At 42.6% G+C, this 17624-nt stretch overlaps 1 protein-coding gene across 3 annotated transcripts in view; it reads right to left on the bottom strand.

Annotated features, from left to right (window-relative positions):
- The window catches only part of LIN7A (lin-7 homolog A, crumbs cell polarity complex component), a 50381-nt gene extending 44508 nt beyond the window's left edge, over positions 1–5873 (bottom strand). Inside the window, exon 1 of one of the 3 annotated variants that reach the window (XM_032106432.1) lies at positions 5257–5873. In XM_032106432.1, coding sequence (XP_031962323.1) covers positions 5257–5536 — 280 coding nt within the window. In that variant the 5' untranslated portion in view covers positions 5537–5873. The remainder of the gene's footprint in view (positions 1–5256) is intronic. The other 2 variants (XM_032106431.1, XM_032106430.1) reach the window with 2 other exon arrangements.
- Between the last annotated feature and the right edge of the window lie 11751 nt (positions 5874–17624).

Raw genomic sequence — 17624 nt, 5'->3', positions numbered from 1 at the left:
AATGGTGACATATTGATGTAAAAAAACCCCAAACATTTTAGCCTGTGACTAGAATTGTCACTTTTTTTCTGTCCCTACAAACAATAGACCTTTTTTTTCCTTGGAAGAATGAATTTGGTTATTTATATGTCCTCAGCTGGCACATCAAGAGGAGAAATGTTAGACTTGAAGTGTGTGGCACTTGCAGAAGGATTTTTCAATTTTAGCATGCTAGGCTGAAGAGCAAGAGAAGACATCCCCATGACAGACAGGCAGCCAGGCAGGGAGCAGCACATCACTTAGCAATGCTCCACAGGGCTTCACCCTGTGCAAAAGAGATCTGGCTTTATGCTGCTCCCCTGTCAAGGACTGTATTTCACACTTTATGAATCTGATTTTCTCTTCTTGATGAGTATGTTTTATTTTTTTTCCAAGATAATATACATTATAATAGTATATGCACAGTCTAACACCACTTATGTTTGATACAATTTCTGTTGTATACATACATTTAGGCACAGACGGGGAAAAAATCCCCAATTATGAAGGCTATGGATGTGGTGACAAGGAAGATGACAAGAAGAGATGAAAAGAAAGGAAGGAGGAGTACTCTAGCAAGTACCCGCGTATAATAACGGTCAGGCGCCATCTGCTACCCCATCTGACAAAGTTTGTCTAACATCTCTAACAGCTGATGGCAATTCCAAGCCCATTCATATTTTTATTTATTGTCACTTAACACGGTGCTTTATAATAGATTTTCAGGAAGTTTTGGGACACGCACTCCACTGGAAAAATATTTGCTTGAATTCGTAAACAATAATGGAACTCAGCTATGCATTACAGCCAAACAGCAAGAAGTCTTTCCATTTCCAAGGAATCAAGAGAAATTTGGTTGTCAATAGCCAATAGCTATGACCTTGTTATGAAACTTCACAGGGATTGAAGCATCAGCACTGTATACTCAGTCTATTCAAATTTCTTCTTTTATCCTCAGTCACATTAAGAAGTGAAACCATCAGTGACATGAATAGTAACTATATAGGGAAAAACATAGTAGGACATGGATTATTTAAAGGGAGTTGAAAGTCCCCCTTCATATGAAAAGATATTCCTTTGTTCTTGATCAGGAGGTGGTCTTTGTATAGGCTAATTGTATATCTTCAAAAAAAACCACAACTTCTGAAAAGTGCCCTTTTAAAGCTGCCATTTTCATGATCCTATGCAGAGGAATTGGAACTGAGATTTTGCAGCAGTCTGAGAAAATACATGGTCAGTTTTCTTTCAAAGATGATTTTCATCTTGTAAGGACAAATACAAGCAAAATTTGAAGTGAGATAAGGTTTATGAAAAATATTTCAGACATTTAGTCAAATAAAACAGTTCAGATAGAGAGGAACATCTATAATGCATAGCTAGAAAGATGCCTCCTTCAATTTGCAGGCCTCCATGTGACCACTCCTTAAAAGTGTGCCAAGGGAAGCACAGAAATCTATTCCCTTCTAACATATTTCCAGGATGGTAATGGTACTTGTAGAAAATGATTTCATCAGACTGTGCTAAAACAGCCTAAGTGATCCCAACCATAACAAGCTTCCTTTAATTTCTCATTGCTTAGAACGTGTACCTGCAGTATACAGGAACTCACAGGAGGTCTTCATATAACCATGAGGAGGCTAAACTGGCTGGGGGAGATGACACTGCACTTGGAGAAAAGCAGAACTTTGCTGCTGGATCTGTACGCAGCATTTGAGACAGTGTCAGGCTGGTGAGGTGCCGACAGTCACAGGACAGCAGAAGAACCGAGGATTAGAGGAGGAAATTGGGTTGCTGAACAGTGAAAATGGAAAAAGATTAAGGGCAACGCACAGAGCAATGGAGTTAACTGCACCAGGGCTTTGAGAAGAGCAAGGCAACAGAAGGCAGTAAGCAAGGGAGACCTGGGGCTCTGGATAATAAAGGGGAAGGCAGCTACTGTTAGTCACGGGGTAGGGTGAAACAATGGCTTTGTGGAAGACAAAGGACATTGAGAGGAGAGGCAAAGGCAGTAAGATGTGAGCTGAGAGGTATGCCAGTACAAATAAACACTGTTGGAAAATGCCAACTAACTGTAACCAGAGCTGTCTGTAACCAGTGCCAACAAAGTTCTTATTGAAGACACACCTGTGGAAGAAGTGAAAAGTAACTGTATAGGTGTTTTTAAACGTTCCTCTTTTGGACTGAAGTGACCACTTTGGGTTTTTTAATGGAGTTAAATTAAAATGGAAATGTACTTAAAAATCCATAACCTGGAATATAAAATAAAAAGAAAAAAAATCCCAACCTTGCTTGTCATTTTATTAAAGACATTACCGTAACTTGGTCTCAACCTGAAACAAGGTATAGCTCTCTATACCTTGAAGGTTTAAGCTTTGAATCTGCCTAGTTAGCTCTGATGCACACTGGAGATTACTGATGGGGTGCTATCTATTCAGGGTGTAAGACATTTGCAATAAAGGTAGGAAGGGAGCACTTTTTCAGAGAGAAAACTCTGATTCTGTTGGAATACACCCAGCAGGCAGGCACTTTCCTCTCCCGAAGCTCCCAAATGCTGGGGCCACCTTCTCCTAAGTGGTACCACTCCTCGCTACAGTGCCTTAGGTTTCCTTCCCGAAGCAGTTGCTGATTTCTTCCCCCCCTCCCAACAGAGCACCATGCAAAGGTCAGGCAAAAGCCTTTGAGATTAGATTGTAAGTGATTAAAATTTCCATTATTTTGTGAACTTGTTCTACATATTAAAGAGCCCTAATGGAACTTGCACACATTTGTGCAGGTAGAAAGGCATATGATGATAGGAATTAAGGAAATTAATTCCTGTGCTTTGGACTGAAGTAATCTTCCAGAATATAATTGGCTTTCAATCATTCACACACACCATGCCCTTCACCTTTAAATGGTAATTCATTTTACCATACAGGTTTTGAATGCCATTTACATCAGGCTTTAAGAAAGCCTCCATCTATGTACTAGCATACAGTCAATATGTTTTGTCCAGGAGGAAATCACGTCAGAGCGTAATTCAGATTTCTAATGTATATACCCATATGATGTTTTACCATGTCAGTGACCCATAAAAAGGAGGAATGCAGAACACTTCCTGGACAGAGATCAAGCAGCAATTCCCCCAGAAACACAAGAGGCTAAGAATACCACCTCTCCTGAAACGCTGCCTATTTTCTTGTTCTGCTGAGCTGCCTGTGGGACATGGTGAAAAGGATATGAGGGTACAAGACTTTTCAGGGCTATGCCTAGATCACAGCAGAGAAGTGCAAGGCATAGTGACAGTAAACATAGCTCATCTGCTTTAACAAAAGCATCAGGAATCTAGAAAATCTCACTATGTAGAACTTTCCCATGGCTGTGAAAGAAAGACTACAGAGGAAATATCTGGACGCACTGGGCTTGGTCTAGCTGCTCCTGGAGTTGCTTCAGCCCATCCTCTACAGTTGACGCAGCAGCATGTTACAAGTGATGAAGTGTATCCCTCTGACAAAATGGCCTTCTGCACACCAGGTGCGCTATTTAAATCTATTTCCTCTTGTCTGTATTTTTGTTTTGCACATCACATCCTCTCATTCTGTGATGTTTTATCTCACTCACATTAATACCGGCCCTGGCTGACAACTGGGAGACCGTAACACTGGCATGCCTGCCAAATGGTTAGGCATATCTTGGACACAGACAACAGATGCTTATATTTAAATTAGGACTAATTTGCATTTTTCTGTATTGTGGAATTTTTAAAACATAGTTTTACAAAAAGGGATGTATAATTCTGAAATAATAATATTTCCTTTGAAAAGTCAGGTTTGCTAATGGATTGCCATCTGTTCAGCCCTTTGCCAGAAAATAGATTTGTCCTGCTTACTGCAAACAGTATTAGGGTGAAACTGTAGATTACACAGTGGATTTCTGAGCAGTTTAATTCAAAGTGCAGGCTAACACTTTGATATTTCAGTAAAAATAACTTAAGATTCTTCCTTTCTACTAATGCTAGAATCTAAGCCCAGAAAACTGTACTTGGAGTACTTTGTGGGCTGTTTTGCTCTTGGTTGGGTTCTAGAAAAGGTGCCTACCTCTCCTTCATAATTTTGAAACTGAGTTTGTGTTTCTTTTGCATAGGATTTACAGAAAAAAATAAAACCTCTATCTTACCTCAAAAACCCATCTTAATCCTCTGGAAAAAAGCCCCAAACATTTAAAACACCAAAGCACTGGCCTCAACTATGCTTTCAAGACTACAAGATTTACAGGGACTGGGAGCCTCTTGGAGCCTCTGGATGCAAGTGAGGAAGAAGGACACCTCGGCAATTCAGGATGCCGTACTGGGAGCTGATGGACCTCTCTACCCGATGGAGGGGTAGGAGCAAAGTTACTCCCCCTTGTAACCCACAGAAATCTAATGAGGCTTCTGCTGAACCTTGTTATGGGAACAACTGCATTGCAAGGGAGAGGTTCAATTTTTACAGTCTGGAGGCAAAAGTTGAATGGTAACGTAACTTCAAGATTTCAGCACCCCCTTACACTACCTGTACAAGGTTACTGACGTTAGCCTCAAGGCTACCCAAACATCAACGCTCTCCCTACCAGGACCGAGTAGCTGTCTACAGGAATACGCAGAACCGTTCTTTTGCATGCGAACGGACAAGTTGCAGTCACGGACCCCTGATGCCCGCTCCGCACACCCCCGTGCAAGCCCCCAAAAAGCCGAATTTTGCCGGCAAACGACGCTCTCGTCGAGAGGTTCGGGCTCCCGACTCGGTGCCGGAAAGGCGCTGCCCCGCCACTGAGCATCCCCCGCCGAGCCACCTGCGGGGGTGCCGACGGGCGGCCTCGGCGCCGAGCCGCGGCGGGGGGCGCCCACGGGGGAGCCGCGCAGGGCGGGGACGGAGGAGCGGCACCGCGGAGCGCCTCCGGGCAGGAGCGCTGACCGCGGAGCCGCGTCCTGCGCCTGCGGCACCGCCGCGCCGCCGGGATACCCGCCCCATCCCGGCCCCTGCCCGCACAAAGTTTCTCCTCCATTTCAGACCTTCTCCCGCTGCCCACCTGAGCCTCGCGGGGAGACGCGTCCCCGCTGTCCGCCGCCACAGCCGGCCCCGGGCACTGCGGGGCTGGAGCGCTGCCGCGGCAGCGCCCGCCGCGCTGGAGCTGCGGGGGCAGACCCGGCGCTTGCCGCGGTGGCCCCCGGGCAGGGCGGCCCGGGAGGCGCGGCCCGGGAGCGGCGGCAGCGGCGCTTACCTCTGTCCAGCGTGAGCGGCTGGACCGCTGTCAGTGTCGCCATGTCTGCGGCGGGGCTGGAGCCCGAGTGACGCGCGGCTCCGGCACCGGCGTGGAGTGCGGGGAAGGGCGGGGAGGAGGCTGGCAAGGAGAGGGGGCGGAGGAGGAGGGTGGCTCCGTGGGAGGAGGAGGCGAGCGGGGCGGAGAAGGTGCCCAGGGTTTGGCGGCTCATCGCACACGGGCCGCCGCGATGCTGCGGCCGCAGAGCGGCCCGGCGCGGCCCGGCGCGGGCTGCCGGCATCGCTGCGCCGCCGGAGCTGGGCCTGGCAAGCGGCCCCCGCCTCACCGCGCTCGCCTCGGGGCAGAGACTGGGGACTGCACAGATCGCAGCAGCCCGGGCCGTGCGCGGGGGCGGGGGGCGGTTCGCTGCCGGTCCCACCGCCCCGGGGATGCCGCAGCTGCCGGCGGAGGAAGAGAGAGGGGCGAGGGCGGGAGCTCCGCAGCGCCGCGGGGCGGGGAGGACCGGCAGGGGCCGGATCCGGCGGCCCGGCCTCGCCTGGGCCGGGGGCGGTGGGCCGGGCCGGGCCTGGGCAGCGGTGGGCCTGGGTGAGGCCCTGCTCCGAGGGCTGCCGGCGGGGAAGGAAAATCCGCGCGCGGAGCCGGGAGAGGCGGTTCCTGGCACTGTGCAGAGTCTCGGATTAAGGGACATACCATGTAGCCACGCTTTTTGGATGGACCAAAGCGTCAGCCTCATCAGTCCAGCCATCACCTTATTTCTAAGTGCTATGTGCGGCAGGCCATTCTTAAGAAACCCAGCACACACACCAGCTCTCCACCGCGAGGGGTTGGTCACAGACACGTGGCGGCCACCTCTTGTAGGTCAGCTGCAGCTTGTGTGAACATGGAGGCTTCTGTTAAAGACCATCCACGAACGTGGAATTTCACACTGCAGTTCTGTGAGGTTTGTCGGCAGCCTTCTGGTTTTTCTACCGTTGTCGTCCACACGAAGAGAAAGGAACGTGGTCAGCTGCCATCCAAGAAAGGTGTGGCAGTGTGGCAGAGTCCCACTGAGTTTCTCCTGCCTTCTCTTCGGTGGACAGTGGTGTAGAGAAATAAATGACTGAGTGAAGAATGGTGTTCTTTTTAACTATTTCCCTGTGTAGCACCTGTGCTCTTGCGTTTGCTTAAGGAGTGCTGGGATAAAGAGGAAGGTAGCATTCTTCTCACCCATTATTTTTTCACATACCACAGAGGAGTTGAAAGTACAGCAGTTCAAGGTTGCATATGAATAAAAGTTTTCAGCTGCAAGAGTACTTAAGCACTAGTATAGATAATTAGGGAAGCTGTGGAAAAATTGCCATCAAAAGTTTTCAGGGCAGATTAAAAATACATTTTGCTGTCTTAAAATTAGAGAAGTTTAAATATTGTTTTGTATATATGAACCACCCACTTCTGATAAACTGAATTCAGCACAAACTTCTCTAATTAACAATAAACAGTAGCCTATTTGGTTATCTTGGCAAGAAAATGTTTCAATTAGTTAAAATATCAAAGCTGAGAAATGGTTCGTGGCAAACAGTTTTTAAAATCGAAATTAACATAAGGAGTGTTATTATGCAAATTTTATGTACTTGCATAGTAGCTGGATTGACATAAAGTGTAATGGCTCCTCTTAAATAGTCACGTTGCTGTATATTAGATTCATAATCCCAAATGGAGAAGAAATAAACATTTCTTCTATAACAACCTAATGTGGCAACACTCAAACAGTTACGACATTTAAAAAAACTTCATTAAAGATACAGAAGTGTGTTTAAATAAAATTAAGAACAAGTTGCCAAGTAAATTAGCCTACCAAGTTGCTTTCCATATAGGACTTCATAACCATCAAACTTGCCTTCTTAGAGTGCTATCTTGCAGACAGACATTTTGAAGCAAAATGTTGTCATAGCAATAACTTCTCCACCAATAAATATGCAGCATTAATGCCAAGAGCAGGGAGCCTATGGAAAGCAATAAGGTCTTTCTGGGTTTATCTTTTATCTGCTGCTGGTCAGATTTTGTGTGCTTCAAGGACTAATTGGCATTTGGATAAGAGACTTGAATAGAAATATTAGCTGCACTCAAGGAAGATGAAAAGCAGCATTTGCTGAAATTAAACATTTTCTAATCAGCATAGCTGTATAGTTAGTTCCCAAGTGTTAAAGACCTAGCTGAGGAATACTTTAAGCAGCTGAACTGGGAAAATTGCAGAAGTTGTACAGCTGAAATTAGCAACTGGAGAAAGGAGGTGGAATGAGGCAGTACCTCTTGCTTTGCAAACTCCCAGGAGAAATGGAGGACACTAATAGCAAAAGTTAGCAGTCAAAAAAGATGAGTACTAGCCAGCCTGCTGTCTTAAAAGGTATATCTTTTTGGACAGAAGCAACTGGTCTGACTGAGTCTTCTTGTTTCCTTGGGCTGTATTGGAACTTTTAATTCAATATCTCATGCTGTTTACTGAACCAATGAAATTAGACTGAATTAACAGATTTTATATCTGCTACGTGGACTATAAACTGGGTTACTGACACTTCTCTAACAGATAGTCAGTGGTCAGGTGCCAGTGAACAAGGTTATTGATAATAAGGTGCCTGTGGACATTTTGTGGCTAAATTTTTAAACAAAAATTTGCATTTTTTCAAAGACTATGGTATGCTTTTAGATAATACAGATTTTATTATATAAAATTTAAAAATTGCCTGAAAATGGGTAAACCATGAAAGATGGTGTCCAGAGAGGCTGAGAAAAGACCTAGGCAACCTGTTCTTACTGTGACACTAGCCTGGCTTTGAACAAGAGATTAGACTGGATATTTTTCAGATTCTTTTAAACATAAATTTTTCTATGGTTCTCTAAACTGTCTAAATTACTAGTAAGAAATATCTGAATAGCTGGATTCAATTGTTGGATTAAAAAAAAAATAATGTGTTTTAATGCTGCTGCAAGCAAGTGATGAAGAATGCAATGCTTACTTCAGGACTGGAGACTGTTTTCGGTAGGAATATTCTTATGTAGCCTGTTCAGTGTAAGTTCTTTTTGTGATATTGCCAAAAGGACAACACAATCCTTGAATATATAAATATATATATAAATATATATATATAAATGAAGAGTGGCAAACACAAATAAGGAAATGATCTTTCTTGTATAGGTAGCATCCATAAAACAAGTGACTGGAATACTGTCTCCAGCTGTCATGTTTGCCTTTCAAGATAGAAAATCAATTTTGACTTGAGGTTGAAGGACCTTAAACAAAGTTTATCAAAGAAAAGGGGTAAGAAGGATATGAATCACTATATGTAGGAAGAAGCATAATGCTGGAGGGATTTAAAGTCTTTAAATTTATAGTCTTATGACATAAGGTGATTTCCATGACTGGAAGTTTAACAAACATAGCCTTGACTAAGTTGTGCTATTCTAGCAATTAGGATAACATAGGAATCAATTACTTAAGATTGCTTGAAATCTTAACAAAAATCAGAGGTCTCTATAAATGGCTTGCTTTTATCTGAGGAAAATACAATGGCAGAGGTTTTCAGGAGGTTAGATGAGATAATGAGTATGATCTATTACTCTCATGACTTTTATGACCCTTTGGCTTCCTTCAAGAATTGATGCTACAGAGGCCAGAGAATTCTCTCTACACAGCACAGTGCAATGCAATGGGAGAAAACCCAGCACCACTCTGAATGCACTCAGTGGCTGCCAGAGTAGCACATTAAGCTTTGCATGGGATAATTCATAGAATCATGCAATGATTTCGTGTTGTAAAGGACATTAAAAATTATCTAGTTCTATTCCCCTGCCATGGTGATGGTCATCTTCCAGTAAAACAGGTTGCTTAAAGCTCCATCCACCCTAGACTTGAACACTTCCAGGGATGGAGCATCCATATTTCTGGGCAACTTTTTCCAGTGTCTGACTATCCTCATTGTCAATAAATTTTTTCTAATAGCTAATCTAAACCTTCTCTCTTTCAATTTGAAGCCCTTACCTCTTGTCCTATCACTACATGCCCTCCTAAATAGTCCCTCTTCAGTTCTCCTGTTGGCCCCCTTTAGGCACTGGAAGGTGCTCTAAGGTCTCCCTGGAGCCTTCTCTTCTCCAGACTGACCAACCCCAACTCTCAGTCTGGCTTTATAGGAGAGGTGCTCCAGACCTCTAGCGTGTTCATGGCCCTCCTCTGGACTCCCTCCAACATGTCCGCATTCTTGGTGCAGCCCAGGATAAGGTTGGCCTTCTGGACCACAAGCACAAATTGCTGGGCCATGTTGAGTTTCTCAATTAATTGAGCTGCTGCCCCATGTCTGGAATACTGTGTTAAATGCAGCTATTGCCTTCAGTACCAGAACCACCCCAAAGAGAGGTGGAAGCCCTGTCTGTGGTGGCTACAGAGGTGTGTGGCAAGAGGCCATACTACGGTGGCACAGCTAAATCTGTGTTTGGGTTACATGCAGTGTTTCATGCTTTTTAGCCATATTCTGGCTATTAGTTATTTGACTTAATGTCTTGTTAGGGCTAAATTTTTTCTTGGATACTTAACATTTGGGTTTCTACCTACGATTCGCATGAAATTTCTGTTTGCTGCAGGATTTTTCAGATCCAGGCTTACATTGAACGGTTTGTTGGTTAGCTACTTTATTCCACAGTGAGGTTACAAAATAGATAATTATATGATATAGTTATAACATGTTTATGCCTGTTTTGTTAAATGCAGTGCTCTACTGTTCTTATATCAGCTTGATGTTATTCCACAATTAAACGTAGTTTGGGCATGTTTACACATTGCATGAAACTCCAGTTTATTTCAGAGAATATTCTGAGTACAGAGAACTGTCAATATCTTAGATGATCTCATAGGACAGATTCAGAACATGCATTAAGACTTTTCTGGTTTTTGTGTTTTGCTTGTGCCTTGCACTTCAGCAAAACCAAAAGCAAAGATTACAGGAGTGTTGTAATGTTTTGTGAATGCTCAGAAGACTGAGGATTTTTGTCATCATTCAGATTTGCTTTTTGAGTAGCATTTTACATCTAAAGGGGAAAGAAACCTTCCATTAAAAAAAAAAAAAAAGTTATTTTCCATACAGTTTCCATGGCAGAACTTGATATTTGAGGAATTTGATGGTTAACAGCAGCTTGTTTATTGGGCAAAGAGCTGCATTGGTTACTCATAAGAAATGTGATTTAGTGCTTTCTGAGAACTATATGCATTTCTCACAAGTACAGTTCATTATGTCCCAGGAGAGCCATGTCATCTCAAATAATATTCAGGTGAGCTGGATGCACAGCTACCATGGATGCACAGCGTGTATAGTTCAGTATTTTTCCACTGTACTACCCTGTACCACAGAACTGCACCTTCCCTACAGGACTCATTTTACATTCTAATATTGCGTAATAGATTACTTTTTGTAGATTGTGCAATTACTGTTTGTTTCCCAAACACTGAAATCAATTTGGCCTTTAAAAGTACTTTTTTTGTTTTCCAGTTTTGCTAAAGATTCAATTGAAGTTGACAACAGGCAGAAAAGGGTCAAGCTTTGCTGAAATTTGCCTTGGGCTACATTGAAATTCAGGTGGAGGGTCTGCTCTATCCAGTGAGTTTCCACCTATAATCCATAGAATCCTGTAAGTGTATGTAGCCTCTTAAAAACTAATCACTGCAAAAGCTAAGAAAAGCAAACCTTTTGCTGGTGGGCCTCTGTTTGCTGTTGGGGAAAGTGGGTTGTTCCTTGGTGGGCACAGCCCCTCCTTTCTTTTAGGTAGAGAAGCAGTTTAAAAGCAGTTATAAATCAGACCTTCAATCTATTATTACCTTTGGATACACATGAAATATGAAACTTGAATCCCTTTTTTACCCTGACTTTACTTATTTTGTCTGTTTTAAGAATCAGATTATGACTTTGTTAGTAATGAGGACCTTTGAGAAAAGTGCAAATTATCCTTTGTGAGACCACAGAAATCTTCAGTCAGTGAGTTAGTTTAATGCCAGTAAAGGCTTCACCTGCAAGCACTGTACCTATAGTAAAAACATGCCCATAATGAATGAATTCACATAGGGTTTTTAGTTATTTGAACAACTGAACAAAAGCACTGATTTGCTCTCCTCAGAGACCAGCATAACGAATTATCTACCTATGCTCTTTGTCCAGTCTATTAATACACATTTTGGATAGAATTTTTGGATCAATGTGATTTCTTAATGAGAAGCTTTTGAGTGGAATAAAACCCCAACCCAACAAATAGGTAACTTGTCCAAAGGAATATGTTTACTGATTGTGCTTCACTGGGTTTCTCACTGTTTCCATCAAAACCTCCCTATACATAGAATGACAGAGAAAGAATATGTGGTTGTGAAATAGATACTTACCTTTAAAAAATGTATAACTGCAAAACATGTAATTTTAAAAAGTTTTAGAATTATCAGTGATGAACTAGTAGTGATAGTTACCAGGAGGTGCATAGTCAGCTATGGAGGTATAAGAAAAAAAAGGAAGTGCAAGGACAAACCACACTTGCATAAAATTGCCGCAGCTAATTAATTTGGGAGCATGAACAGTGCAACAGATAACATTATGTATCACAGATATTATCTATCATATATCATATCTGTCTTGTATTTCCTGAAACAACCCTGTGTTAATTTTCATGGGAGATCAGTGATGTTATGATATGCATGTGAAAATGGGTGGGACCTTGATTGCACTTACTTACTGTAATTAACACTGATTTTAGTATACTCAAAAAGTACCTTTTTGAAATCATAAAAATCATAATATGATTAAGAAGCCCTTTTGGGATCTAGAGTGCATTTTCACATTTTAATTGGGAAGTGTAGAAAAGCAAGCTGCTTCTGAAGTTGGTGTGCGTATAGCTGTATGAGTCAGGGGAGGTTTAGGCTGGATATCAGGAAAAAAATTTTCACCCAGAGGGTGGCTGGGCACTGAAACAGGCCCCCCAGGGCAGTGGTCACAGCACCAAGCCTGACAGAATTCAAGAAGTGTTTGGACAATGCTCTGGGGTACATGTGTGACCCTTGGGGTGGCCTGTGCAGGGCCAGGAGTTGGACTTGATAGTCCTGAGAGGTCCCTTCCAACTCAGCACATTCTGTGATTCTACTTAAATACATCTGGGACCAGAATGTCAGGGATGCTGATTATTCTTGTTGAGAATATGACTTTGTCCTCAGAAGGAAGGGAAATATGGTTAAGTGCATTGGTCTAAGAAGTAGTTTGATAGACATCTCCGCACCTCCAATCAGCATCACTTCAGAGCTGATCTGTGTGACACTGTGATCTTGCTCACTGCAATGCAGTCATGCTCATTTGCCAAGTTACTATATTTCCTCTGTTTGCATCCCAGAGGCAAAAACAGCTTCAGGACCTGTGTGGGTTTTAGATGCATGCAGATGCTGGTATGACTGTGTGTAGTCCCAGTAAACTTGTTTGTCTAGAGGCAGTTTGAAGTCTTAGTTCCTTAGCTGGAGAGTCTGCAAGTCCTGCAAACATCTGGGCATATTCTGTCTTTGCTGTCTTTGCAGTTAATTAGTGTGAGAACATGTGCCTGAGTCAGTTCAGAATCTAATTAAATGACACATACAATATTTCCTTCATGGAAGGCCTTCATGAAAGCCTGTAAAGATTTAAGGTTCTTGACTAACTTTTTTGAGAACTTATTTTTAATATTCAGAAGAACACTTCCTCTTGGTACTATACTACAGACTTGGGGAGGGACTTTTTACAAGGGCATGTCATGATAGGACAAGGGAGAATGGCTTCAACCTGAAAGGGCAAATTTAGAGTAGATACGAGGAAGAATTTCTTTACTGTGAAGGTGGTGACTCACTGTCACTGGTTGCCCAGAAAAGCTGTGGCTGCCCCATCCCTGGGAGCGTTCAAGGCCAGGCTGGATGGGGCTTTGAGCAACCTGATCTAGTGGGAAGTGGGGTGGAACCAGATGAGATAAAGGTCCCTTCCAACCCATACCATTCTATAGGTCTATGATTCTATACTAACTAACAATATTATCCTACACATGCTATTGTTCATCTGCTCATACCCCTCAGATGATACCATTCTGGTAAATTTGCTCTTCATTCACATTCAAAGCCATCAACTTTGCTTTCAAGTTGACCCATGTTCTGTTCCAGGCCAGAGAACAAATTCTCAATGTGTTTCACTGTAGTGACTGCAGCACTGTCAAATGTTTATCCCTAAATTTTTTATAAGAAAACTATTTGAAGAAATAGACAATACTGTTGGGATTAACACCAGGTCATAGGGGTCTTCTGCCCCAGTTTCTCCATAGCCACTGAGGATGAACAAGGCTTGCCTTTAGCAGCACTTCTGTCACATCAGTAGCTGTCATCTAAACAATGAGCCCTCCAGTTTTTTCTCCAGGTCTGTTTTAGTGCCTGCCCTGATGGTCTAGACTATCTCACCTAGTCAGTGCTGCAATGAGCCTGTAAATACTTCATACTGAAGCTCTGTTTGATGGTCCCATCTCTCTGCATTGGCACAAGAAGCCACCTTTTGTTGCATGTCTTTGCCTAGCCAAGCAAATTCCCTTCAAGAACATATAGTTAATCATGCTTTACAAGCAGCCCTTGGAGGCACTGGCTCTGAGCGTAGTGACTGCTGGATAGTTGCCAGCTTGCTCCTGATAATTGATGTGAGGGTGTGGACGTAGCAACCGGCTTAGTAGGTTTTTACCTTGTTATCTGTTCCCTGCAGAGGCACAGGAATGTAAAAGTATCCCCAACTAAGGCCTTCTGCTTTACTAGAGAGTGAGGTGGTAGGGTAAGGGAGGAGAAATTATCAGAGAAAAACCGTGTTCTGGCTTGATTCTACTCAGCTAGTTTTTCTGAGTCCAGCTTTGTCCTTTCATTTCAGTAATACTTTTTTTCTTTTTTTTTTTTTTTTTTTTTTTTGGTACAATGGTGGCCTGTACCCTGGCCAGTATATGCACTTCATCTACTGAATTGCCGTAGATGCATTGAAGATCTGCACTAAGGGGTTGATCGCATATTATATTATGCTAAGGTAGCTGAGTCTACTTCTGCAGGTCCAGCCATGAAGCTAATAAAATTGGCTAAAAAGTCAGCAAAGGTACAGCACTGATTGTATGGTAGGGGAATGACTCCTCACAATCCTCAAAAGGATTAATCTGAGGAAAGGCAGAAGTACTGCTGATCTTTATTGTCACCGTTCTTTACAGGGAAAATTTCATACACTGAGAGCAAGCCTTTCATATCCTGCTCTTGTCCAGCACCTTTCCTGCAGTTACACCTGCATTTCACTCACCTTCACCAGTGTAATACATTTAGTTTTCCTATCCAGGATCCTCTCCACTAGATATACCCACTGAATTTTCTGGTATCTGCCAGTGAGTACTGGAGGTGCACCTCTGAAATCATGTTGTCAGGATAAGGTCCCATACACAATGACATGCACCTACAAGAATACTATTATTAATAGTATTAGTATTAATGCTAAGACCTATTACTACAGTTCCTCCTATTGTCTTGATAGCTGCTCTTATCACTTGATGGTATCTTATGTGTTAGGAGAGACGGAGGGACTTGGTAAGTCTGGGTGATCGGAATAAGTTTGGGTCCAGCAACTTTACCTCTTGTCTCCAGATCCAGTTTGGCCATGCCAGCTAGGGAATGTCCCCTGATTTTCTCTGCTGCTCTGAGTTACTAATCAGAATGGAGCATGAGACCTGTACAATGTCTGTCATTACAAAGACTGAACTAAATTAGCTTTGTTGAAGCCAAGTGGACTCAATAAGGTTGAACATCTCTGTGTCGCATTCTCCAGTGCTGTGTGTGAAACCTGCGTGGGCATTCAGGCTTTGACTTGATTATGCATCACTAAGACAATGTCAATGGATTTCAGTTGGGGAGAACTGGGTATTGGAACACCAAACAGCTCAGAAACTCAGCAAGGACAATAGCAAGAGAAGGGCACTGATGCCAGCAGACTGTGGGATGGGAATTTGCTTGACTTGTCATTTTTTCTTTTGCTCTCTCCCTAAAAAAAGGTCTCAATTTTGCAGTTAACTAATTTTTTTTTCTCCTGAAGTGAAACTAAACAGACTATTTTGAACTTGAGTTCTCTGGCAGCAAGAAGGGAAACTATCTCATAGATGGGCCAGTGAGGGTTTTAAAGTCTGTTTTCTTTTTTCCCTGCCAGAGATACCTGTGAATTCTTAGTACCCATGCAAAAGAAAAGCTGGGTCTGTTTTCCTAGGTTGTGAAGGACTTCACAACTGTCTTTATGTAAAACTGCTGAACTTGCCTGTACTCTGGGATATTTCCAAAAGAACAGGACTATTATGAACAGGAACAATTTAAGAAGGGCAGGGGATTTCAGGATCTTGATTCACATTGTTCTTCTGGTGCAGGATTAGAAATATAAGGTGTGGAGCTGAAAAGATCTTCCCCTCTATATCCAGACCTTGCAACACCATCCCCCATCAATTATATGTGCTTTACATTTTCATTCTGTGTAGATGTTGAAGGAGAAGTTTTTCCCCAAACACACTGCTCATCTTCCAAGCCAACAATGTAGAAGCAGAGCTGGCTTTAAGCTCAACCAACTTAGGCAACAAAATAAAGGAGAACATAGCATATCTGTATGGCTGCCTGAACTTCATGGTTATGCTGAAGGTGAGTGTTCCTGCTTGTGGGGAGCACTGCCATGCAATGAAAGACAGCAGTCCTAACAGGACTCTGACAGCTTCTGTCTGTGCTATATGGCAAAGTGCTGTCTGCTGGCAGGGTAGATCTTTCAGTATTTGCTTTGCTGGAAAGATGACCGAAACTTTGTTGGATAAAGGGTTTGCATTTCCAACACCTATCTCACACTTGATTGATCTGAGACCTCATTGAACTTGTCCAGCCCTCAATAGGAAGATTAGTGCCATTTCTTCCATTTATATGTGAACAACCAAGTCATGTGAAGACCAGACAATTTTTCAGGAGAAGGCAGTGTGTTCTTGTTTCCTGATGGAGTAATTACATGTGTCCATGCTGTTTTGACAGATGGAGCAAGTTAAAACAAGGGAGAATGATAAAGCTAGTAAAGACCCCAGGCTGCAGATGGCTCAGCCAACAAAGTCCCATATAAACACTGTCCAGATTTATGGTTGGACTCAATAATCTTAAAGGTCTTTTTCAACCTGAATGATTCTTGACTCTCTATCATAGTCTCTCTGGAGACTGATGTGAAAGTTTGATTCTCTCCCTCTAGTTTCTTTCATAGTCATGCTGCTATTCCTTGCTTCCCGCACTTCAGTTAAAATACCATGTTTGATACACCTAGAGGACCCAATGCTACTGTTCTTAATGCCTGCGTTGGTATTTCCGATAAAAGCTAAAGGCTGTTTATATCCATAAATCTACTACCACGTATTCAGTTGAGTATTTAAGTGAGTTTTGTGCTGTGAGACTCATCTGCTAAGGGACTTGGTTAATATTAAGTGCAGAAAATGCTTTTTAACTGTGCTTCTACGGAATTCAACCCCTGAGAAATTAAAACAACTCTCAGTGATACATGCCGGAATTGAATCTTTGTGTACAACAAATGAATTGCAGCGAGCCATGAAGGATATTTTAGGATCCAGTGCTGCAAGATATTGAGCTGTGATAATTCCCTGGAAAGAGTAGGGGAATGCCTCTGTGGAGAACTTCTGGGATTTCGAGCATTATTCAAACCTACTTCTCCTGTTCCCACATAAAAACACAAATTGCATGGAGTGCAGCAAAAGAAATACAATGGGCATTATTTTCCAGGCTTGCTAAACAATACAGCATTGTGGACAAATGAAGAGGAACAGTTAGCCTTTATGCTGAGCATAGCAAGAACTATTTGAGACATAATTTATCAATTGCATTAATTAGTTTTTAGGGTTAATGTTGTTATTAATGGATTAGATTATCATCCACGGGGACAGAGAAGAAATCCAAGAGACTAGGCAAAGCAAAGATGTGTTTTGCCCATCAGTGGGTTGATAAATATTTCAATACAGAAACGGTCAATACTCTAGGGCAAAGCAAAACTGCAAGTGTTGAGAATTTCCTGGATGAAGCTTCCATCACCAGCTGTTAGGCATTTTAAAAGCATTACTTCATTTTCCACTAACCACAAAACAAATTGTGGCTGGCACAGGAAGGCTTTCTAGCTTTGCATCACTGAGAATTCAAAAAAGACAAAAATGATTGTTTTCTTCAGACCAAAATGAATGTTGTGGAGTGTGTTTAAGACAAGCTTCAATTATCTAAAAGACTGGAATTTAAATATTTCTATCAGTGCAGTATCAGGAAACTTCAGGCATTAAAT

This window comes from Corvus moneduloides, chromosome 4 (assembly GCF_009650955.1).
Source record: "Corvus moneduloides isolate bCorMon1 chromosome 4, bCorMon1.pri, whole genome shotgun sequence".
Classification (NCBI taxonomy): Eukaryota; Metazoa; Chordata; class Aves; order Passeriformes; family Corvidae; genus Corvus; species Corvus moneduloides.
The sequence above is the reverse complement of the archived record's forward strand: the minus strand, read 5'-3'. Positions and strand labels throughout refer to the sequence as shown.